The 25,536-nt window shown below is 38.9% G+C and overlaps 1 protein-coding gene across 3 annotated transcripts in view; it reads right to left on the reverse strand.

Annotated features, from left to right (window-relative positions):
• BRF1 (BRF1 RNA polymerase III transcription initiation factor subunit) overlaps positions 1 to 25,536 on the reverse strand; it is a 175,629-nt gene that overhangs the window by 95,071 nt on the left and 55,022 nt on the right. For all 3 annotated transcript variants that reach the window (XM_064460929.1, XM_064460931.1, XM_064460932.1), the window contains 2 exons: positions 11,038 to 11,069; positions 1,799 to 1,871 (listed from right to left, as the gene is read on the reverse strand). In XM_064460929.1, the coding sequence (XP_064316999.1) occupies positions 1,799 to 1,871; positions 11,038 to 11,069 (105 nt within the window). The remainder of the gene's footprint in view (positions 1 to 1,798; positions 1,872 to 11,037; positions 11,070 to 25,536) is intronic.

The raw sequence follows: 25,536 nt of genomic DNA on the forward strand, positions 1-25,536 counted from the left end.
GCCACAAATAGGAAGCTTCCCTTGCCTGATAACTGAGACTCTTCATCAGCAGCCTTTATTTTCCTTCACAAAAAAGGGAGCTGACATATGTGGAAGTATTTTCTGTGTGTTGCCTAAGCTGAAGTGATGTAAACCATGAGTGTAATCAAAGTTGATCAAAATCATCCTGTGGTTATATTTGAAAGCTTCTAATGCCCATTCACACGCATCATCTGCATTAACCTCCACAGCCTGCCCAGCAAACAGCAACACTGACACTTGCACCTGTCAAACTGCACGCCCCCTCGAATGGCCAGAGTCACAACGTACAGATGAAGCTTAATGCAGTGACAGGCTTTATCCTAGATTTAGCCCAAAGCGGTAATACTGGCTGCCACTATCTAAATATACATTCCATCCTCATGTTTAGGAGCAGACATTACTACTTAGAAGTAAGCCATCTTAAACAGAAGCTGCTGGATCTTTCCTTCCCCCTCAGTTTTTTTCTAAGCGCATAGTCCCATCCACTATCAGCAGTCAGTTTATAGCTAGTACCCTAACTTTTCTCAAAGTGATAAAGGTCGATGTTTTTCTCAAGTGTCTGACAATCATTACAGATGAGCTAATTAGAAATATTATTTTTTATAGATATGTCTTAATGACCTTGGAAAGAATAAACAGCAGTCTAAACCAATATTTTTTCCATGTATAACAAGTACCTTTACATTTAACTGAGAAGGGTTTTCTGTTTGCCTTTTTCCCCAGCTGCATTAATTTTTACCTGGCAAATAAGCTGCAATACAAATTCTGCCTGTTCTCTCTTAAAATAAGTAATGAAAAGTAAGAAGGCAACTGAATGATTGAAAAGGGGAACTTTTTACCAGACATGGAGCTATGCTAATGAAGCCAGCACACCACAATGGCCGATAGCTGCGCACTGCCACCATACTGCCTGGATGCTGTTGTGGCGATGCTCCGTATGTGAGCTGCTGCTTCTCTTGCTGCAAAGGCAGGCAGTTATGTGCCCAGCTGAGTATGTCTGAAGGGGTGTGCGTGTGTGGTGTTCTTGAACACAACAGGCATCTAATTCTCTCAGCGCAGATTAAGGGGAGTGGGAGTGAGAGTGGGTAAAGACACAGGAAGAAAATTCCTGCGCAGAGGTGGGTAACAGTCACAAGACTTCTCTATAAACTCACTCTTTCAACTGGAATTGGCATGAATTCCCTTGGCTTAAAGGCCACAGCCCAGACAACAGCTTTTTCCCCTTTAACAGGTTAAAACCCATCTTCCTATAACTCTGTTACCATCTCAGCTATGACTTGCTAATTAAAAAGTTATTTGCGTGCTTGGAAAAAGTTGCTCCTCATTTTCCATCGAGCCACTTGTATTTCAAGCCCTGAACACCTCAGCTACAGCTGACTGACAGATAGTAAATTTGGCAAATATTTATCAAATGTTGCATCTCTTTGCAACTGAGGTGTGACAGGCCCGTGCAAGCTTGTAGATGCACACAAATTTATTATAGATCAGCCCGCTGTCTTAGTGTTACCTGAACTACTCTCAGAAAAAGCAACAAAATTATTTGTAAAAGAAAATAGCATCTAGCTCCCAAAAGTCTTACATAAATGAGAACAGGCTCTCATGGTCACTACTGCTCTTTGGCCTGGATTGATTCCAGCTTCATTTTTAAGTTACCACTTTGGTATTTAGCACACAATACTACGTGTATATATACACACACACATATATATATTCTTTTAAAGTAACCATACAGAAAATACACCCAAATACTCAAAAGCCAACTCATAAAAAGAAATACCTATGGCTGGAGCATTTATGCAGAGTTCTCTGGCCAACAGAAGGAAAGTCTTTCCCAGCACATAGACGTTCACCTATTAAAAGAAAAAAAATTATTCAAATCTTAAACCATAACTGCTTTTAATAGACCATTTATTTAGAAAGGCAAAAAAAACCCCACACTTCTGAAACCTTAAACAACCTGCTTTAAAAAAATTAACTGAAGGAATACAAGTAATATTCATAGGTACAGAATAATACCTGGTACTTCTCAAAAGCTGCACAAATTAGTATTGTAAATCAAAGCATAAGTTTATACCAAAAAAATGCAAGTAGTTGTTCATCGTGCTCTTCAGTGGGCTCAGCATTGCTGTGTAGTACTTGGGCAATTTTTCATTTGTCACCTAACAACTTAAAGCATTAAGTATATATATACACTGATGCTAAAGTGTCATTTATCTTGTAACATAACAAAACCTGAGCAAATACTCACAAGTTAGTGCAAATTTCAGCTCTGTATGATCATGTGAAGTGGGATAATTAAGTATTGCACAAGCACACACCAAACTTTTCCACCAAAGCAAGGAGTGGTGCTACATGCCCCAAGGGTTATTTGTCATTTCTTACTGTTTGGACATTGCCCCAGATCACCCTACTTTAAGAAAAGATAAATTCAGAAAAACCCTAAACCACACCAAACCTGCTACGGAGCCAGGGACAGACCCCTGCTCCCCTCCCTTCCTTCACTGCTGCACTCCGGAGGATGTAAACTGAGGGGAGGAGTTACTCTTCATACTCTGATTTGCAATTTATAGCATAGGCAACTACATTTGTGTTTTAAAAGTCTGAGGAAGTTTTCTTTCACTATCTTAAGATGTGTTTTTGTGGTCAGCAAGAAAGGCAGGATATGCTTCAGTTCCCAATCAGCCCCAAACATTCCCACGAAGCTCCATGAACACCTTGCTCCCCCCAAGGCACATATAAAGGTCAAAGTTAGTAAGAAAAACCTTCATCTTCCTACACTGCAAACAAATAGGGTTTTTTAACTTGTTAGGATAATATATAGTCTATTGCTTTTATGTAACAGAACTGCCCCTCTCTTTCCTATGCCAGGATAGTGAAGGTGTTTACTAAGCAGTCAACTACACAACCGAGTTGTTGATTATAGTACAAGCCTTATGGAAATAAAAAAATCCTGTTGCTAAGTATATCCTCTTTCTGTTTCACATAAGAGCTTTACCAACATTAGCTTAAAAGCAAGCTTTCCTCCCAAGTGTATAGATGCTTCTACCAAGCTAGCAAAAATAAATGTATCTATTTAAACAAACAGACAAAAATACCGACACATTTTCACCTTGCACTTCACAACTTTTCTTTATGGGAAGATGTTCTTAACATGAATTTTTCTCAAATTAAAAAAAAAAAAAAAAAAGAGAATTCAAAGAAATCCTCCGAATGATCTTGTATCCTGAAAGTGACTGCCCAATCAAGTGTACATGGTATGATGTTAAGTCATTCTGTATTTAGTGGAAAGTATTGAATATCTTTCCATGCTTTGTCTGACCAGCAGTTGGACTGGTCTAGAAGGTACAAAAGTATAGTCTTCAAATTGACCATCCTTTTTCCCCTGAAATACCAGACAACATCGAAATATTATTCTATGGGAAGTAAGTGAACAAAATATACCCTTTGAATAAAAAGTATACTACTTAGGAAACAAGTCTCTGATTTTTATACAGAAAAATAAGCACCTACTGAATCTGGCAATTCATAATGGAGTTTGAGAGCATATGACTTTCCATGAGCCAGAGACACGGAACAGACATTACTACAGTAGGATATCTGCAGTGTCTCAGTTGGCTTTAGACGCTCTAGATTCACTCTAAGTTTGGAATGGCTTGTTCTGACCTTTTGTCTAAGAAATATTAACATAAAGAGTGGGGGTTTGGCTGTAGTTTCAGCCTTCTAAGTTGGCTGACTAAGTAACTATAAATCTTAAACCTCATCACTTAGATCTTGTTCTGCAAGGATGATTTCACTGCACTAATCAATAAAGTTACTTCAGTGGAGCCAAGTACATATGATGTTTCCATCAGAGGCTCCACAAACTCATATAGTTCTTTCATTTTAGTCTAACAGAAAAAAACCCCAAAACTCAAATTCAGAAAAGTGTGTCTCCCTCTAGCTTTTTTTGTCACGACATCCAAATACTTGATGTTTGTCCCCATCAAACCATGCTGCTCTCTAAGAAACTCGTCCCAAGCAAACTTACCATAAATGGAGTCATCAAAGAACAAATAAACATGAGGAGGGATAAAGAAGCAGGGTTTTTTAGTGAAGTGATAACAATCTAAGTTGGCACTCAATTAAATCTAAAGCAAAGACAAATGCATAATAAAATTGTTCAATGACTGCTTTTTATCTTCTTCTCCTTGGCCTAACCAAAAGGCTCCAGATCCACGGTCTATTTGAGATGTACTTAAATCTAACCTGCTCTTCTGCTTTATCCACATCATCAGTGTTTTATGACCAGCTTCAAGGTGTAGGCAGCGTATTTACACAAAATAATAAATTCAAATAGAAATGGTACATCAGGGAATTTCTTTCTTTCGATCACAAGTGCATTTCTTTGCAGTCTCTGGTTACTACCTATTTATAAAGAAAACATAATATACAATGGATTACATGCTCTATATTGTTTTCCTCATGAAGCTCACGTGTTTTTAATGCCAGGGCAAAGTCACAAAAAGAACCAGGAATATTTAATTGCTTCCCATTTTCCTGGCAAATCACTGGGAAAAGACTTTAGGCCCTCTCAAACAATAAGCTTCTCGTCTTTAAAAGTTACCAGATATCCACAGGTTCCAGGGCATGTCTCAAAAATGGGAAAATAAGGATGGCATAAAGCTCACCCAGAAATCTGTCATGGCACTGAGCTGCTGAAACATGGTATTTAAGAACTTCTGGTTTAAGTAGAAGGGCCTTTCACTAAAATTTTATGCCACTGTCACTAATTTCAACTATTACTCACACACACACATCCTGTGACAGATGAGATATATAGTCTTTCTTTACTCTCATAATTTGTATGGTTTTTTGCACTCCATTAAGCTTAGAAAATTAAGAGAATTAATTTAGAGGCCTACTTTAATTTCTAGTTCTTTCTTCATTAAGAACTTCTTATAAAAATTCATATCCTCCAATCCATCAAAAGCTTAATGCTCCAGATTTAGAACCATATGACATTTGCATTCATAAAACCTAATTTTATATAAGTCCTTAGAATGGTGAATAAATAAAAATGCCCTTCTAAAAGGATGTCTCTGGCTTAGACCTGAATTGGTGCAGCTTTAAAGCTTACCACATCCACTTCGTCCTCTATTCCCCCGTCTTAATTTAAAAGGATAATACTGAAAAAGAGTATTTCCCCAAACTCTCCCTATTAAAAATTGCCAAAGTGTAACAATTGTTTTATAGACTTTCATGACACTTTTGTTCTCTGTGTGTATTTTGATCAGATATTAACATTTCCTAAACTTGATGCAATCACTAGGTTTGAACATCAATACCTAACACAGTGGCGTCAACCTCTGTCAGAGGGGATATTATTTTAAAATATCTGCATACCCTGACAGTTTTTACCGCCTTATTTTACATTCAGTTCACATTTAACAAAATAAATTTACAAACATATGGACCTGCCACTGAGTTGTTTTTTCAAAAAACAAACTAACTAGATTCTTCAGCAGGAAGACATCTTCCAGGCAAAAAGTATGTGCTCACCAAGGCACTGAAAAAAAAAAAACAACAAAGCACCAAGCACAATGCTTTTACCCCAAAGTTTTTACAGAGAACTTAAGATTCTGTAAGATGTCCTTTACCAATAGTTAACATCTGCTCTTATTACAGAAGACTTTGTATTAGTTAAAAGCGGCATTTGGAGAAGGAATGGCTTCCAATTATTCAGTTACATCTTTCTATAAAGATCCTTCTACTTATTATACTCTTTTGCCCTATATTATGCCCTTCACAGTATTTTTTGAAACAGTCTTTCATTTCACATCTGTCAGTCATCACATGCTGATTTCAAAGGGACACTTCCATAGGGACTCTTACCCTTTCATAATTTCCTTTTGCTTTCACATCATGCCTGATGTGTTCACAAATACCAATATACTTGGCGCTTTTAGAAACAACAAAAAATACCTCCTTTCCAGTGACACGGGAATTCAGCTGTTCATCAGCCTAACACCTTCCAGAATTTTAAACTCTCTGGGAAACAGGGAATCTCCCATTCATACAGTTACCAGGTCACTTTACCTTCTGGACAATAGCAAAAAATAAAGCTGCAACCACTGAATGAAAGTTTTTGCTTGCTCATAAGTTCCATAAATTTAGAAATCAATACTCTTTCAGTTCGAGCAATTTCCAAAAAAGACTTTTCAAGACCATGGTGTAGCATTCTGGAAAAATATTACAAACGGTGATGGTTGTTAAGGTCTTCTGTCTTTTAGAAAGACGAAGACTGGGCAGTTGGAACGCAATGAGAATTCACACTGTGAAACATCCATGGCTGCTTGCCTAAATAATTAAGCAAGCATGAAAAGCAAATGAGTTTTTAAGGAGAGTGTCTGTTGCTGGGGAAAGAGGCACCTGTGGTTATTTGATTCATTATTAACATTTCTAGTATAGTAATGCCTGAAGGTCCCAACCAGGTTGTTTAAATTAACTCAATCAACATAGCAATTTGCATAGGGGCAATAAAGGCAAATGCAGTCAACATGTTAATAACTTTAAATGAGCAAAGGGTATTAAAAGCTGAAACAAACAACTACAGTCTTTAAGAAATACTCTTGTTTTACCCTTCTCCACACAAGAAACAAACTTGTTATTTTTTGGATGCATACTGCAACCAGAACATTACATTTAACCTCCAAAGACAATACACAAAGCTACAAACGTGTACTGAACCCAGCTTGTCAGACTGCAGTTCAAAAAGAGACACAAATCAAAATTAAGCAGCTTCCTCTCATGCTATGCTTCAAAGCATTGCCTTCAGACTGGGGACTCTGAAAGGACAGTCTACTTTTGCTAATCACGTATGTGGTAGTCCTAGCATTCTTCCTCCAACACCACAGCTGTACAATAAACCATTATCATATCATCTATACATGAAAGTCAGAGTAATTTGTGACAAGCATAGAGGAATCAGGGAAGCCAATGGTGGCTAAAAAAAACAAACACCCCAGAAAAACCCCAAAACAGCTACCATACAAAATGACTCACAATAAAAATCCTTCTGGACAAGAAAGTACTATTACTTGGCTAGGCAACTAAAGAGAAGAAACATGGATGAGAGTTGTGTTTTGAAGTTGAAGAGACACCAGAGGAGGACTAGACCAAGCAGGTACCAGTTACTGATTTTCACTTCTTGTACACTCCCTTCCCTCATCTAAAATCATAGCATAGTTCAGGTTGGAATGGCACTCAGGAGGTCTCTGGCCCTACCCCCTGCTCAAAGCAGTGTCAGCTACGAAAACAGACCAGGTTGCTCAGGATCTTGAAAACCTCCACAGGCAAAGACTTCAAAACTGCTCTGAGCAACCTGTTGCAATGCTTGACTGTCCTCATAGTGAAAAACCTTTTCTTGATATCAAAACATCTCATTTTAATTAATTATGTCTGTTGCTGCTAATCCTCCTGCTGCGCACTCCTATACAGAGCCTGGCTCTAACATCTTTCCAGTAAGCATTAGCCTTATTTAATAGCAGGACACACCACAAGGCACACTAAAAATTATATTCTACCGGGCTAAAACTGGAGATCAAGGCACTGCCAACACCTCTTCCCAAAGTCTTTTATGACCACATTGCAAAGACCACGACACTAGATTACAAGAGGCTAAAAAAGAAACTGCCATTTCCCATGATGACAAAGGCAGCATTTCACCACACTGAGATCAAAACATTAGCCAACTAGTTCTCCAGGTGGAACGAATGAGGTGCTCTGAAGCAGCTGAACAAACCTAAACTGTTCAAAAGTTGGGCCAAGGCTAGACAAGCTTCGCAACTCTCCTAAACAAGCAAGGCCTGTTGCTTAGATTGAACTAACAAAAAAAAAAGCAAACAAAAGGCCTGATTACAGACCACTCTAAAGATTATATTTGCAAGTAAAATGCAGCGTTTGAAAATACAGGCAAGTACTTTCCCTGTCAGAGACTGATGACTGATCGTCCTTCCAACTCAATCAACATGCAGCATGGCTCTGCTCTGCCCAAGCAAGGAGCCTGATTTGTAGCAGTGGTCTGGACATTTTCAGTTCATTTTAGGTAATGCTTTAAAGTCTAAATGTACCAGCGGCATACTGAATCTGACGACACTTGCAACAACAGGCTTCCAAGACACAGGACATACTTCTCCTGAAAATAAAATTGGAGAAAAAAAAAACCAAACCAAAAACAAAGAAATTGCCTTTCCAATTAAGCAAAAACGAAACCAAACAAACAACAAAAAAGGACATTTTGGCTTTTTCCAAGATGACAGAAATTTTGAAGCTTGAAAAACTATTACAAAATGTAGCCGTTCTCCAATGGATCAAGACAAACTCCCCCATCTCAGTCATCAGCATAAGAGAACTGACATGACTTCTTAGACTGCCATTAACAATGAAAATTAGTCTCCCCTATTGCTACATTTTAGGTGCATAATACTATTCTAAAAGCATATTACACTATAGGGGACAGGTTTTTGGTGGTTTGTTTGGGGTTTTTTTTGTTTGTTTTTGTTGTGTTTTTTTTTTTTTAATGGGGAATGGAGGACCAAACCCCGAAGTAACTCAGTAAAGGCAGGAAGAGAGGCTGTACCAGAGGTACAGACCAGAGCCTGAGAGGTTGTGCTTATTATTCCCTCCCCGCCCCCCCCCCTTTTTTTTTAAAAAAAAGCTAAACATAACAACAGCAAAAGAACACAAATATGATAGGTCATTAAACAAATACTGACTTGCAGGTAAGAGCAGATTCAGATCTTCCTCGTATTACTCTTACTTTTAGTTATCGCCTTCCTTATGCTGTGAGCTACAGATGGTGCTGACTCTCACAGCACTTGCAGGACACCGGCTGAAGGTCACTATTATGCAGGGTGCCGTAAGGGGGATGCAGAATGGCACAGCTAGTATTGTTTCCAGCTGCAAGATGGCAAAAGGAAGCAACGGATGGCCTTTTTCTCAGGCTTTCATTTATGTTTTTTTGCTGGTAGGTGGAGTTAGAAAGCTTACTTTTTGTTTTGCTTTTAGATGAAGAGATACACACCAGGTTGTTACACTTTTTTTTCCCCCTCAAATGCACTGAAACCTATTTCATGGTGTTCTGTAATTCAGTCAGTAGCCTCCATGAAGACACTCCATAAGGATGTTTCATTTGGTAACTTTCTTCAAAAAAATCCCTGCGTTTAGATGATTAGCAGCCCTGCGGGTCGCTTCACCCCCCCACAGCAACTGAGCTGCATTAAGTAGAAAATTATGAAGAAAAATCTCAAAATTTGCTATTAGCATCTAAGCAAGAGTGGCTGAAGGTTAGCAGCTCATTTTTTTAGACTTTCAGATGTTATTTTTTTTCCTGATATAAAATTGACACCTTTCTCATTTTACCAAGAAAAACAATTACCTGGACCAGTATGAGATTTTTTTGTACAGATGAGCCCGAACAAGTTAAATATTTTGGGAAGATAACAACACTGCCACTACTACTACTGGTAACAACATTTTATTCAGAGAGGTTCACATCCTAACTTCAGGATGGGAGAGCTGTCCTTGGAGGAAAAAAAAATAAAAGAAAAAAAGAAGAGGCACATCAACATAATACAGTACAATCTAATGAACTAATTGTTTTTCTTTTTTGGCACACAATCTGTGGGCAAAGGCTGATCTAAAGCAGAACATACTGAAGTTTTCTGTCTGGGCCATAAATGTTTTGCCATCAGGTTTTCTTTGGCTTGGGTTTGGGTTTTTTGTTTTGTTATTGGCGGGTTTTTTTTTCCTTAAACTCAGCATGGGGGAGAAATCAAGCTACAACCTGAAAAGCTCATTTACACGTTCTTAAACAGGACTTTCTGGCTAGCTACAGTTAACAATAACATTTAAGATTCCTGTTTGCTCAGATTCACCTTAAAGAAGATATAAAGTAGAGCACATCAGAAGTCTTCACACAGTTAAATAGGTAAAGACAGATGATGATACTGAAATTCTGCATTTTTCCTCTTTCCGGGGGTTGATTATTTCCCTACTACTAGTCTATTTCTGTCTCTCCCATCTCTTCAGTTACACCTCTAACATTTTGGTCCTCATATGCCCCACCTCAACACTTTTTCTGGCTGGAATGTATAGAGGGGAAAGACAAATCATTCAGTCTTTTCTGTCTGTTCTTGCTGACAATACATCTGTGTTTTCTTTTAGAGATACAATACCTCCTCTTCTTCACATTGTGTCATACTTGTCATATTACTGTGATCATTCTATTTCATATGAATCATCAAGGAAAATCACCTGTGTTTAGAAAGAAATAAACCTCCCATTCTACACATGCAGTACTAGTTTGTAAGCAATCAAAACAACGCAATAAGAGTTTAGAAAGGAGAAAAAGTTACTAATTTTAAGAATTAAAGATTCATTTGATTATTGCAATTCCAGCAGATTGCTTCAAGCAATAAATAGTCTTCAGAGGATGCCATTTACCAAGACAGCTGGGAGGACAAAAATAGATGCAACTAACCTACTCATATTGTATGTAAAACAGTTGTAACATGGAGAATGAGGGTAAGACAGCATATGTCAGTAGAGCTTTCTATTTCCACATACAGATCACGGATGTAATTATCTCAAAATACATTTTATAAAACACATTTCTGTAGTGCACTAATCCATTTACACAGTATAACCTACCAAAAAAGTTGTCTTCAACAGCTGTTGTTTTAAAAATGTGTAACATCTGACCCTGTGCCATTGTAATGACTCTGAATCCTGATGAAAGGATCATACTAACTCTTGATATGTTATTTGCAGCATTAAAAGCAAAAACATTTGTTTGACATTTAATTTTGCTGAACAATTACTCAGATTTATAAAACCCAGTAATTTTCAAATTCCAAATTTTTAGAGATCAATTACAACATTCCAAACAGCCCATGCTGATAGTTCTTTGCTTGCAATTTATCTTAAACTTTAAGAATTCAACAAAAGTTTCAAATAAAAAAAAAAATGGTACAATACCTGAAGAAGGTCACTGAGGTCTAGTAACATGTCTGTGAAGAAGTCAAGGAACATACATGCTTGTTGAATGTGGCAGGGTTTCTGGACTTCATTAGCAACCCAAAAAAAGGAAGAAATAAACCCAGGTTTAACTGTCAAATAAACCAAATACAGACTCAGTACTTGGATGCATCACTTCTGCTAAGAGCCAGCATCCAGCCAACCATTTGACCCCCAGAAAATCCTGCCAGGCCCCGCTGCATTTACTGCACAAGTTACCTCTGTGGAGTGATTGTCTCAAAGAACAAGCCAACACCTTGTGTGACTTACAATACTCACCATATACTGCACCCCAAGAAAGACCAACAAAAACCAAGAATAGCAGCAAGATAGAATACTCTTATTATACTTTACTTAAGAACGTAAAGCATCATCAGTCTCCTATGCCGGCTTAGAAGCCCAGGATCCCAGAAAAACAGATGGAAGAGCAAACTAAGAAAACAGCAATAAGTTTCTTTTTTTCTCTTCTGTTATGACCTGTCAAAGAGCTGGGAAGAGAAAGCCAGGTTGGCTACTCTCTTCTATGACCAAGAGAATCAGCTGTTAGCTTTGAGTTCTTACTCCCTTCATCATATCCTATGCTGCTGCAAAAATATTAGGTTGCTCTGTCCTACTCATTATGGGCACATTTGGAACTTATAATAGCTAAAACCAAGCCAAAACCACTACAAGCTTCCATTATATTTTACTGAAAGTAAGCACACTTTTAAATATATAATCTTAACAATAAAGGGAAAGGAAAAAAAACCAAAAGAACACCATTAAGCTTAAGGTGCAAAGCTTCTATTGCTATCAAAGTAATGAACATACACTGGATCTCCTATCAGCTACTCAGGTGTGGCTTACACATCGTAAAAGGGTTCCAGTTTTACCATTAAAAGGAACGTCAAAGTAAACTGTGAGAGAAGAAAAGGGGGGTGTGTGTGTGAAAACATGTACACAGGGATGTATATGTGTTTATGTATGTAGCAATGTGTTAATACTGTATTTCTTAAAAAATACTGGGACATCAGTATCGTTTGGTACACTGTGGTGACGCAAGTATTAGCGTCTGTTCTTCTCAAAGTATGCCAGAGTAATGCAGTACATGTTTCTCCTAAATATTATCAGCCATTGAAGGAGAATAATTCAGATAACTTAATCAGTTTATACATAAACATTTGTCTTGCTAAGAATGTTTATCCTTGAGCACTTCTAGCCTTAGTTTGCATTTTAAGTTACATTAATTTAGTACTCCAAATTTATTACAAAATTCAATACATTGTTAATATTATTTGGTAAAAGTTCGTTTTAGCATTAAAAACAGAGCATAGCTGGGTATTTAATTAGCTGAAAATTCAGTATGTCTCTGAAAAATCCCTTATAGATAATATTATGCAAGACATTAAAGTAATCTTAAATTTTAACATGGTAAGGAATTTGCTAACAAAAACAATTTGTAAAATATAGAGCTTAGAAACTGACACAGAGCAATACTGAATTTTTGATCACAGTAGCGAAAAGGAGAAAATTAAAGGCTTTAACAATGAAATTGCCGAAGAACCATAACAGTCCACAGCTCAGACAGATGTAGGAAGAAATCACTACAACAGTTTTATGCTTCAGAAACATTATAGGTCTGAAAACGTTCCTAGCTTGTTACTGACTATGTGTCTGGTTACTCCATGCTCACTCTGAGACAAAATCATCATTCATGTCTGACAGATTTTGTCACAATTTAGGAAAAACAAACAAACAAACAAAAGAACAATCCAAAAATCCCAAAAGAAAGGCAGCTCATAGGTTATTGAGGCACTAAAGTGAGCAACTGCGTGGTCCTAGAGTCTGCCTGCTGCCGCTGGAGACAGAGGAGGAGACAAAGAGAGCATCAGTGCCAGAGGCTAATTCAGATGCTAGGTGAGCCAGAGAGCTACTCTTCTAACCTAGGCATTTCACGTACAGTTATGAGATCTGTACACCAAACTATTCTTCATCCTCCTCAAACTGTTAAAAACACTTTGGTGGAAGACCTAGACTTAGTAACACATTACAAGTGCTCAGGCTTTATTACCATAAGAGAAAAAATAAATCCACCTTTTTGTCCTAGTAAGGAGGAAAGAGAGAGCATTGCATGAATTTGTAATGACAAAATATTAGAGCTAAGAAGGGTTCTTGCAGGGTTCAGGCAACTCTTAAGCAATTTAGAGCTACACTATAGATGCTTTAACATACAGTTGCCTTGCTCCTTAGAGAAGTTAGTTCAAGTGTCCACTGAAATTGTAAGCAAAGGTCACAGCGAAAATGTGGCATTTCTGGATTTCATTTAAGGTAGCCTCCAGCAATCTCCCTCCCTGATTAGACGAGTAGCTGCTACAGCGAAGCAAAAGTGAAGGGGAAATTTGAGTCATGCAGTAGCAATGGGTTGGCCTTCACCATGAATATTGTGAGCACAATTATCAGCAGGAAGTAGTTGTAAAAACAGGCAGTTGTTTTCAAACTCCTTTTCAAAGTTGGAACAGTTCAGGAGAACATACAACAACAGCTGAAAGCAGCAGATAATACTTAATATGATTGTATAATTTTTGAATACATAAGATAAATATTTTCTTTGAAGCTGAAAGAAAACAATGATAATTTTACATGCAGGGACAGCTAGCACATGGAAAAGTTCTCAAAGGGATAAAAAGCTACTGATCCAGATATACACATACAAAATAACAGGGAATAAGTACAAGGGGACTTAGGTTATAAATGCACCCAATTAAAAAAGGAAAATGAAAAGAAAAAAGCATTAACAGTTTCAACTGCTTTTCCTTTGCTGTTCATTCTTTAAACTAATTTCACCAAGGTATGCAATTGACTGCCCACCACTAAACTTTTAAATCAATGTGAGATGAGTCTGAAGGCTTTACTTCAAGATTTAATTCAAGGGAATCCTTTGACCAACGTGATGCAAGAGGTCAGACCGAGTGGCCAGAACGCTCCATTTCTGCCTTTATAATCTAGTAATCTGTGGATAATGTGAGAGCACAATGAATCACAGCAATAATGACCTCATTCTCAGCACCAGAGGAAACAAAAGTTCATGATGAAATGAATAGTACTGGAAACCTAAAACCCAAAATACCAAAACAAGCATGCATTTGTCCTTCAGATAGACCTACATTTTACATATTCCAGCAATTGTAAAGTGCTTCTATGCAGCAAAATCCCCTTTGTTTTCAATATTAACATTTAGCAGGAGGCAAAACTACCATGTGCCAAAGTTATATACAGAGATGCAGAACAAACTGTGGAAAATACTTTTAAAATAACAACTATCATTTCCAGTAGAGCTTTTCCCCCTCCTAAAACAATAAACAAACAAACCTTTATTTTAGAGTCTGACAACTACAGTAATCAGGACACCTTCAGACTATTTCATGCCACCGTGTCAAAACTATTATGCTACGTAGCATGTCACATCTGGGAGATACAGGCACATACAGGCAGCATGGAAAAGCCAAGCAGTCTAGTATTTATTTTAGTGAGTAAGTTTTCGTAAGTTTCCCTCAGAACTTCTTTTTTAAACTTACTTTTACAAGCTTACTACAAAATCAGCCATACCACAGAAAGAGGGCTAATGCCAAGGTGCCAAGGAACCATGACTGCAAGCCACTCAGCGGAAATCTAACATCCATAAGAGCTGTGCTGTCCACTAATGATGCGTTACCTTTTTTCAGTTGAAACTAAAATGCTTTGTTCCTAACAAAAACTAAAACCAGATCTATTAAATATGTAAAATATTTAAAGTCACCCTCTCTACGAAAAAAGAGCAATTCAGCTGGCTGCAAAGAAAAAAAGCAAAGCTTACGAGGAAACCTGATTGAAAAGCAACAAAATATCTAAATATTAAAACAAATTTTTCTCAAGTTCTAAACAAAATGAAATATTTGCAGTTTCAATGTTATGGTTCTGTACAAGATCCAGAAGAGATGGGAACTTCCCAGAAGCACTTACAGTAATGAACACATGGAGATAAGACAAACGGAGGTTGGACACAAGTGGAGTGATACCAGGATAAAAAAAAACTAGCAACAGCATTTGGCTGGCCCTGAACCCAGTGTTTCACCTTTCAGTTCAACACCCAATTCACAAACTTCCCTTCCCATATTTTCATACATCAAGTGATTTCTGATTATGACTTATTATTATCTCTCTGCTGCTTTACAAACTTTCACCATTTTAATTAGCAGTTAATTAAAACTGACTGACAGCACTAATTGTTTAAGGTAAACATTTCTCTTCCCAATGACACCAAACTAAAATGATTAGAAAATAATAACCGAAACCAATTCTTTTGTAGAAAACTCAGTTCTGATAACTCTAATAAAAGCTTTGCCTTGAGGCTGAAATCCTATAGAGCCAGTTTCGAAAGTTTCTTAAGTTTGCATTTTTGTCTGTGCAAGAAGTCCACAAAGCACAGGCTGCACTTCAGCATACAACTAACAGCATTTAACAAATCAACTGGTAAGGACAAATGCCATTTTCATAAAAAGCTATCTATATTTTTGTGTACATTCATGCATGACCAAAAAAAAGAATTGCATTTTGGTCTGTGGATTTTTTCCTTCCTTGCACACAGCTGCACATCTGTATTTCATAAAACTGTATTTTTCTATATTTTATATTCTAAAATCCCCAACTTAAGGACAAAAAGCAGCACCACACTCCTCCCCCAGGTAAATCAGGATGTTTCTCTAGCAGTTCCCTTTCAGCGCATGCAATGCCCCTATATCTCCATAGTTAAGATAAAATTAACGGCAGTAATTCAGCATCATACAACCACCTAGGTGGATTATTAAAAAAGACAACCGGCATTTCAGGCTGCATTCAGCCTGTCTGATTTTATGGCATTAACTGAAAAAGGTTAGAAGTGTAGCTTTCTGACTCACCTAAGATCTGAATTAGCCTCTGACATCAGTTATCCCTTCCTCTGCCTCCAGTGACTGTAGACAAAATCTAGGGCAACTGGGCTGCTGACTGGCACCACAGCTGGTTAGACTGGATGGGTCCAACGCCTGTGAGCTACGTTAACCCTCAGACTCCCCCATGCACGTACAGCTCAGTCTTTACTAAATTAATGCTGTAGCTTTGCCTAATAATTGCCTTCAGAGTCATCCCCGTTTAGAGGAACATTTTCAAAAGCACGCCAGGCTAGCTGAATATGCAGTGAGTGTTCACCATGTTTGAAAACACTGCCCTTAGAGAATACAGTCTTCAAAGAATTGGGGCTAGGCTGTATTCATAGTGTTACTGACTTCAAGTAAATAACCTGCTTTGTGGGATACTGCAAACTATTTACATAGTTGCATGTAAATTTATAAACACAGTGCAACACGACCAAAAAAAAAGTTTAAAAAAATTTCTTGTCCCATAATGCTTGTACAGTCAACTCGCAATTATTGAGGATATCAGATGGATAAAATATGCAAAGAATATCCATACTAAGCTACTGAAAGATAATCTAGTTAGTGTATTTACTTTGGGAAAGAAAATTTAGGCATAGAATGAAAATGTAAATATTAATTTAGAAGTTTTGAGAGACATGAGGTTAATCTTCAAGCTGGATGAGGTGACCATGTATAAATAGCAGTTGGCTATATTCAAACAACAAAAAGTCTCCAAACAAGACAGAGAGACCCCGTCCCCTGAACAGCAAATTGAACAAGCGCTGGTGAGGGAAAACAAGAGACGTTGCTAGGAGAAGCAAGTTTTAAGGAAGAACTTAAAAGAGTGGGGCTGGCAGACAAGAATGGGAGAGAGGCACCAGGAAAGGAGCGAAGCTCAAGCTGCAAAAGAAAAAGAAACAAGAGTAAATAGCAAAATCCTTGCAGAAAACATCCTGTGTCTGAAAAGAGTTCAAAAACATAAGCAGATATGTAACTGCGCAGTCCAAAAATCTGCAGAGAATGGCCATCTGATAATAAAGTGGACATTAAAAAAGGCAGTTGGGAAGGAGGACACCAACAGTAGAGATTTAAGTAAACGCAAAGGAGTTCAGTTCTCTCTTTTTCCTGTGTACAAAGTCTGTCAAGGTTATGCAACAGTGGAAGAAAAGTTTCTCAAAACTCAGAGGTGCAGATTTGGAAGAACTATTCCGAGACAACAGTCAGGTATTCAGCACAGCAGCAACACACACGTTTGGAAACAGGAAGCAGCTGGCTGAGACAGAAGTGGCAGAGCCTAGAAGCAGAGAAAAAGCACTGCCTGCTCAGAGGTGGCAAAGGAAAACCAGCACTGTCATGAGCCTGACACACTGCTTTTCTGAAAACTCCACATGGAAGAGTTTGGAAAGATGCAAAAAAAAAAAAAACCAAACCAAAAAACCCTAACAAAAAACCACCACCACCAAACGCCAAACCAGAATAATCTCAGCCAGCCTGCCCCGAACTGGCTCGATTCTGGCCCATCAGCACCCCCTTCCCTGGGCTGCTATCTGTGCAGCAACATGGCAAACCAGCCTAGGGAACTATCCGAAATAAACATTTTTCTTTTATCTTGTTTGGTTCTTTTTTTTCCTCCTTGCTTGTTTTCAGCTGGATTAACTCCCTGGTTCACATGTGACTGCACAAACACCTGGGCTGATAGAAGGCAGGGAATGGACTGGGGGAGGACTGAGCAGGCAGGGGCAAAGCAAGATGACTTCTTTCTGAAGCTGCGCCAGCTCACACTGGCTTAAAGCATCCATCAAAACCAGAGCCTGAGACAATCTCTCAGCCACCCATCCCACCTTCTCAAATTTCTCTTTAAAGTAACACTGTTTGCAGAGCTCTCCCCAGCTTGCTCCAAAACACAAAGGCCTACGTTATCTGAAAGAGAAACCTTAAAACAAATAAGGAGCAAAAGCCTGCCGAATAACTGCTTTATAGTACACCAAAATCTTATAAAACTGATAACACCTCCCTTGTTTTAAGTATATACACAGTTCCTGTGCAAAAGTTCATCATAATACTGCCCTAGTTTACCCACAGTAAACACCCAGCTATATTTTTTGAAAAGTAGCATTACCATGCTCAATTAAAGCAGAACAAACCAAATCCTGTAGATACAGAATGTTTTACATTTTCCATGCTAGAAGCCAAGCACTACATCTTTGCTTTCATACCCATATTGAGTCTAATGCTCTGGTACTGAGTGGTCCTTGGAGAATTCTCTCAACAGCCCTTCGCTGGGACGGGAGCATGGCAGCTGCTATACCCAGCCCTGGGACGTGGCAGAGTTTCCGCAGAAAGTTGGACGCTGCTTTCCTGCCAGCATCAGTGAACTTGATTTATCTGTGTAGAGGCATTATCTAGGTATCTTACATGTAAAACACTGCCACTCTTCAGCAGCGAATTTCTGACACTAGAGCCTTTGTTTTAATAAAAAGTATAGCTTAAAAAAAAACCTCAATCGCATCCTTGCCATTCTGAGACTGCTGACTCCTTAATGGCCTTTGGTGGGAAGCACAACAATCGGATGTGTTATATTTCTCATTCTCAAAGGCCTTTACGAGAATATCAACATACGTCGTGTAACACAATGACACAATAAACCATTCTGTATCAGATGCCTGTAGGCACATACCTGTAGAAACACCTTTTGTTACCAGAACTGGATACTTACCGCCATGCACCAAAGGGAGCCCTTGTATTCAGGAAGCGGGCAGTACAGGAATACCTTTCCCCCTAACGGTGTATTCCTGTTGATCGGAAAACATCACCTCGGCAGGCGGGAGAGCTCTCTGCGTTCCCACCCGCCCTCACACCTACAGCACTCTGTCGGAAACGCCAGGCGTAATGGCTTCATGGATGCTGCCTGCGCTCTCCTGGGCACAGACCAAGCAAGGCTTTCACAAATGCTATCAAACTGTTAATTACTAGTCTTGTAGTAATCAACGCAAGTTTGATTAAAGACATTAGAGTAACTCACAATAACTTCCCCAATCACCTGTCTTTGTTACAGAACTTAAAACGCAGCATGGAGCTGAAAACTGGGCACTTAGGACTCGTTTATCAGCAGTACTTGAAGTCAGGACAACATGCCACTTTTACCCTGGCTGAACTCCTCAAAGCAGCCTGGTTTTGTCATTTTCAATAAAATAAATAGGAAAACATGGAGCTAAACTGATGCGCTGCATCAGTAGGTTGAAAAACCCTCAACCCACTTTAAGAAATGCCTGCACCAAATATAAAAAAGATCTCTACATGTTCACTGTAGCAGAATCCCACATAAATCATAACAGCACAGAGGTATACAGAATTTGATTTTTATTAGAGTTACATTTTCTAAACTGGGCTTGCCTTATGGTTCATAAATAGCAGCTTATTCCAAATTACTTAGTAATAGTGTATTTTACCAAATATAGATTAATACATCTTGCCCAGGCTATGCACCCGTAAGAGTGTTCAAGGGAGGTTTATTTAGCAGTATGGGAGTAGAAAACTCCCATTACCTCCTTGGACAGTTGTCCAGGTATCTTGGGATACAGTAACAGACAGAGGCACCTGAGTTAGCACATTTGAATTTACCAACCTGTGGACAAGATGCAATATGCAACCATGTTTTCACTTCTACTTCACAGCAATGCACACAGGAGAGATTACCTTAAACTGACACTGGCTGGGTGAGAAGATAGCTTTACTTCCTAAGAACCCAACTGAACAGGGCTCAAAAAAAAAGTAAAGAAAAAAGAAAAAGAACTGCAATGGCTCTTCTAACTTTGAAAATATCAAATACTGATTTTAAATACCTTTCAGAGCTAGAGACAAGTGATGCATCATACTTGGAAATGGATACAATTCTCAACATGACACATTCCCCTTCAAGGGCATGATATACTGGATTTTAAATTTAAAACAAATTTATGTCTTGAAAAGTTGCCCCTACAAAAAGATTAAATTTGGTCCTTGAACAAGTATAACACAGCAGGTGGAGGGAAGAGTTTACGTGGCACGGAGGAAAGACAACGTACCTGAGATTTTAAGGTAGCTAACTTTGCAGAGAGTTCACTGCCAAGAATAAATCCTTGAGACGTTCTATTGGGCAGGGAAAATACAGTCACAGGCATTTAAAATACTTCATATTTTACCTACATGAAAGGGTGGGAAATAAAAGTGTCGTTGTTGGAATCAATTTTTCCCAAGAAATTGAAAGGTATAGCCCAGAGGGAGGGACTCTAGGCTGCCCCTCAGGACAGAAGGTTTCTGTTTCCATTTTTGCCACTACCCCACAAAAAACACATTATGAAAACATGATAAATAAGGATGAAATTAAGACAACAGTTTACCCTTCCTTGGTAAAATGCTCTGAAATCTTCTGATTATCTTCTATTACAAGACACATTTTGACTCTGGGGTTCCAAGTCTCTCCAATGGGTCGAAGAATCAAGCTTTCAAGTGTATTTCAGCTATAATCTCCCAGTAGGTAACTAACCTTATGGCCAACAATTATTCTTCAGACCATGTGCCTGCCTCTGAAAGATGCAAGATACATCCTGCCTTCATGCAACATCCTGAGCTAACTACTGGGCTTATGTTATGCAAATCAACATAGAAATTTGTCCCCCCTGTCCAAAACATGCAAGAGGGGCTTAAGAGCTAAGTGGCATCCTGAGCTCCTTATAATAAAAAGAGATGCAATGAATATCACAGATTCAGTCCCTCCTTTCAAGTATGCCAAGCCCTAATTTTCATGCCTCTATTATCCAAAACACAGAGCAAAGAAGCTCCTGTAACAACTTTAAAATCCTTTATTCAGTTTAGTATTTAATTTTGCATCAATTTGCTCTAGAATCACTTAAACACACATATCAATTCTCAGTGTTAAAAAAGATAAAGTGAGTGTCAGCTCCTTGTTTATGGGTTATTCATCTGTATGAAGGGATCCTTAAGGAGCAAAAGGAAAACCATTTACTGGGGGGAGAGGAGGGAAGGAAGAGGCCAGAATACACATACCATATCCTGCTGAAAACTCAGGTCTTCAGAAAGCAATCTGCTGCAATTCTCTGCTTGTTGTGGATACTGCAATTCTGTTGGCATTACTGTCAATATTTACTTCATTAAGTAGGAACTCCCAAAGCACCACAAGACAACGTGGCACAGCATCAGTTAGTGAACACACTGGAGTTAATTTACTTGCAAATGGTATTTTTCTTAAAAGTTAACAACCTTCATTAAATAGTTTTAATCAAGATGGAAAATGAGGAATATTTTCCTGAAGTGTCTTTTTAAACTTTTATTCCTGTATTATCTTCTTTTGAATGCTGTAGCAATGGCAAGTACTTATCTTGTATCTCTCTTACAGCACAGAGACTGCTCTTTCATTATCAGTTTTTAAGAAGCTGTAAACTTATCTCAGCTGCTGGAATTCTTCATGAGAGAAAAAAAAGTCAGTAATGATGTACATATCATCTGCCTCTGGGAAAATCAAAACTGCCAGTGATATGCTGGGAAAGATCTCCTTAGACTCCTTTCACAGAGTCTTGCAGTAGTTTTATTGTAACCAAGGAGTGTAATTTGAAATAACATTCTACAGCGTGCTGATGGCAAGCTCCTAAAATACAGCTCTGCTCTGAACAACAACCAAGAATGCTATTGTGGGTCTTGTGCTTACAGCTGCTCACTGATTGTGTCATATTTGCAAAGCTTTAAAGAAAAATTATAACTCCCCCCCCCCCCCCCCCATTGCTGAGACTTAAACATTCAGCCCAGGATTTTGATAACAAGCTCGGTACAACACCAGAGCTAGTGAGCCTGCAAAACTTGATCCTCTTCACAATTTTAGCTAACAATTCTAAATGTTTTAGCCAATATACTTGGAAAAGTATATTCCAGGGTCTTAGCAAAATCTAATAGGAAAGTAATATGCAGAACAGGACTCCTACACTGTGGGAGGCAGCATACTACTATGTGATGTGTAGATGCACATGTGACACAAACATATCTACGTCATATTACTGCCCCAATGAGCAAGTCATTTTGCTTCCCTTCTGTGCCTCAGTTTCTCCAACCAGAAGATGGGGATTGTAATACTGACCTTCTCCATAAAATGCTATAATTCTATACCTCCATCACTAGGATCCTCAGCTAGGAAGGAGCAAACCGGAATTACAGTCCTGCTGCTAGAACTATTTACATATTATCTCATTATAGTCACATATAATAAATACAATAATAAAAGCAATAAACACATAGAAATAACCTGCGAGAAAGAAGCTGAACTAGGTATACACCCTCTCAAAGCCTGGCCATTCACCTACAAAAGATTCCACTTGTTTGCTCATCTCCTGGCCCCACAATTCTTGTGTTTCAGATTGCACAGCAACAACAGCTTCAAGAGGAGAACAAGCAAGGTACGGCCCTGACTACCCTCTTTGCTTTTAACTCCCCTTATGGAAGCAAACCTGGGTTTTATGCAAGTCAGGTAGAGGGTTGATTCACCAGCCCTAAAAATAATAATAAATAAATAAAAATCAACGAGCAACAGTCATTCTGTTGCCCATCAGAAGAGGGATCGCTCTGGACTCTGAGCAAAGATAAATTCTCTGTACAGAGCACTAGTCAAACACTTAAACTGCTGAGTGGAAAGACAGTTGAGCTGCACCCCTGAGTAAAGTGACACCTACCCATCCATTTTACATGGTACCTTAAGTGACACAGGCTCAGGGGAATCTGGCACTGCGGTGGATGCTGCTTACCTTGACTTCAGCAAAGCTAAAGACATGGTCTGCCATGGTGTTCTTAAAGCCAAATTGTTGAAACATCATGGTTTGGCTAGCTAGCCTAGAAGATAAGCATAAAATTGGCTGGACTGCCAAGTTTGAAGGGCTGTGATTAACAGTACAAAGTCCAACTAGCAGACAGGTACTAGAGGGGTCGCTCGGGGGCAACGCGGTCTTGATTAGCAACGAGACAGCAAGGCAGAAGGCACCCTAGGCAAGTATGCAGACGCGAAGCTGGGGGAACAGTCAATACGTCAGAAGGTGGGGCTGCCATTCAGAGGGATCTTAGCAAGCTAGAGAACCAGGCTGACAGGAGCTGCATCTGTCTTTGAACTTCTTCAAAAGTCTCACGCCCAAGACAGAATAACTCCTTGCTACACACAGGCTGGGACTGACCAGCTAAGGAAAAGCTTGCACAGAAGGAGCCAGAGGTCCCCACTGAGAGGTTGAGCAGGTGTCAGCAGCATGCTCTGGCATCAAAAGCCAAGCACACGCTGAGTGGTATTAGCAAAAGGGCAGCCAGCAGTCAAGGGAAGTGGTTATTGCCCTCTATTCCGTATCCATGTGGCTGCATCCAGAGAGCCACGTTCAGGACTAGGTTCTTAAGTACATTAATACTCTGGAGTGACTACAGTTGAGGGACACTGAGACGGTTGAGGGGCTAGAGCATGTGATATACAAGGAAAAGTGAGAAAGCTGGGTTTGTTCAGCTCAAAGAAGAGATGGCTTTAGGGGAGATTTAATCCTGTCTTAACTACCTAGCAAGGGGTTATAGAGAACATGGAGCCAAAATCTTCTCAGCCACACACAGAATGAAAGACAATAGATGCAAGTTGCAGCAAGAGAAAATCTGATATTAGGAGAAAAAAATCTTTGCCATGAAGGTTGGAAAACACTGCAACAGGGTGCCCAGAGCAGGCATGACATGTCCACTGCTACAGACAACCAATACAACCAGAGTAGGGCTTCAACAATCTACTGAGGACATGAGCAGGGAATCGGAGGCCCCTTCCAATCTAAATTATTCTACAATCCTACACAGGGCACAGGCTTTCTGGATTGTCTCCTCCGTATTTCATCACCTTCTGATATACTGCATATATAAACATTTCCCTGTATGCACCGTAACTTCTCTGACTGCTGGAGAGCTGATGGAAAATGCCTTGTATTCTCTTTCTCCCATATTAGAACCTGTCAGTAGGAAGGGCTGTTGTGATGAAACCCTTCTGTCAAACTACTTTTTTTTGCAGGTTTGTTTTTTTTTTTTGATGCTGCCCTCATGTTCTAGATACTACCTCTCAGCCAATGTTCTTGGCTCCTGATTGTGCTCCCAACTTTACCAGTTGCAACAGCAGGAAAGTGACCAGTTTACAGCTCCACTGGGAGGGCTGCCCACATTACCAGCAAAGACCAAGGACTGGAGCATTCTCCTGTTTCATCATTGAATGACTATGAGAAACAGCTGAGACACTGAAGCCACCAGTTCAAAGACTGAGGAATGAGTACAGCAGTAACCAATACTTGAGTTGCTTTCCTCTGCCACAGTAAGAGCTTAGAGTCTAAGTGGAAGATAATAAATATTAAACTGAGCGTTGACAAAAATATTTTTCAACTGAAAAACTATAATCTGAATACGTGCTGGAAATAATTATTGGCAGTGAACTGGGTCCTCCAGATGTGACAAGAATGCAGTGATTCAGGAGTCCCTCAGAGACAGCAGCACAGATGCAGTCCATCTGTTGTATTCTCTAGAAGACTGATCCTTTAAGGACCAGAAATTTTAATATAGAAAAGAAAATTCAACTTAGATTGTGCAGAAATTAACAGCACTCATGCAGGAAAACGAAACTTTCAACTCCAAGTACAGAATAGAGCGTTCTCCAAATTCAGGTACCAACTGCGACACAGCAGCTGAAACCTCCAGATGTTTCTTTAAAAGAAGACTGCTTCAGTAATGACTTACTATTATTTTATAGTTCTCTCTTCATTTCCCTGGAGATCAAGGAGGGGTACACTGGTGCTTTCAATGGTAAATTTCAAAAGAAATATTCTCAAATCAGACAGCCCAGCTCTTTTTCCCAACAGGAAAAGTCACAGAAAAGGATCTAATATCTCTCAACCTTTGGAGCTGAATAGGCATAACTTCATTACTCTGAAACCACAGCTCCATTGGGTGGGTGGGGGGAACCATATATTTTTATTGCAAGTTAGCTAGAAGGGGACAAAATCCTTGCAAAGCAAGGACACAGTGGTGCTTTCTCAAACTCAAAAGTTCAGGTAACCTCTCAAACTTTCTGCAGTCTAACTTGAAACACCTCCTCTTTGTTTGTCCTAGAATTGAGCCACACATTACAGTACCTGAAATGACAATAACAACTTTGTTTCCCCTTGGAAGCTGCAAAGCCAAAAGGCTCTCTACAAGCAAAATTAAAAGTTAAAAGGACCAATTATAGATGGAAAAATACTGTAAAACAGACAAGGTGAGAAATTCTGACAGTAAGACAGAGGCAATGTTTGGACTTCTGTTTTTTATGTAATAAAGACTCAGTTTCAGTGAAAGTACACATCATGTTGCTGAATATGTGTTTTTACTACATAGTTTTCATATTAAAAAGATTATAGCATATTATAAGTTAGACAATTTTTTGTCTACACTAAAAGTATTTTTTTCAGTCTATATATTTCCCCTCTTTCAAAATTTGCTTTCCATCATGAGTAGTTCACATACAATAACATAA

Source organism: Phalacrocorax carbo, chromosome 9 (assembly GCF_963921805.1).
Source record: "Phalacrocorax carbo chromosome 9, bPhaCar2.1, whole genome shotgun sequence".
Classification (NCBI taxonomy): domain Eukaryota; kingdom Metazoa; phylum Chordata; class Aves; order Suliformes; family Phalacrocoracidae; genus Phalacrocorax; species Phalacrocorax carbo.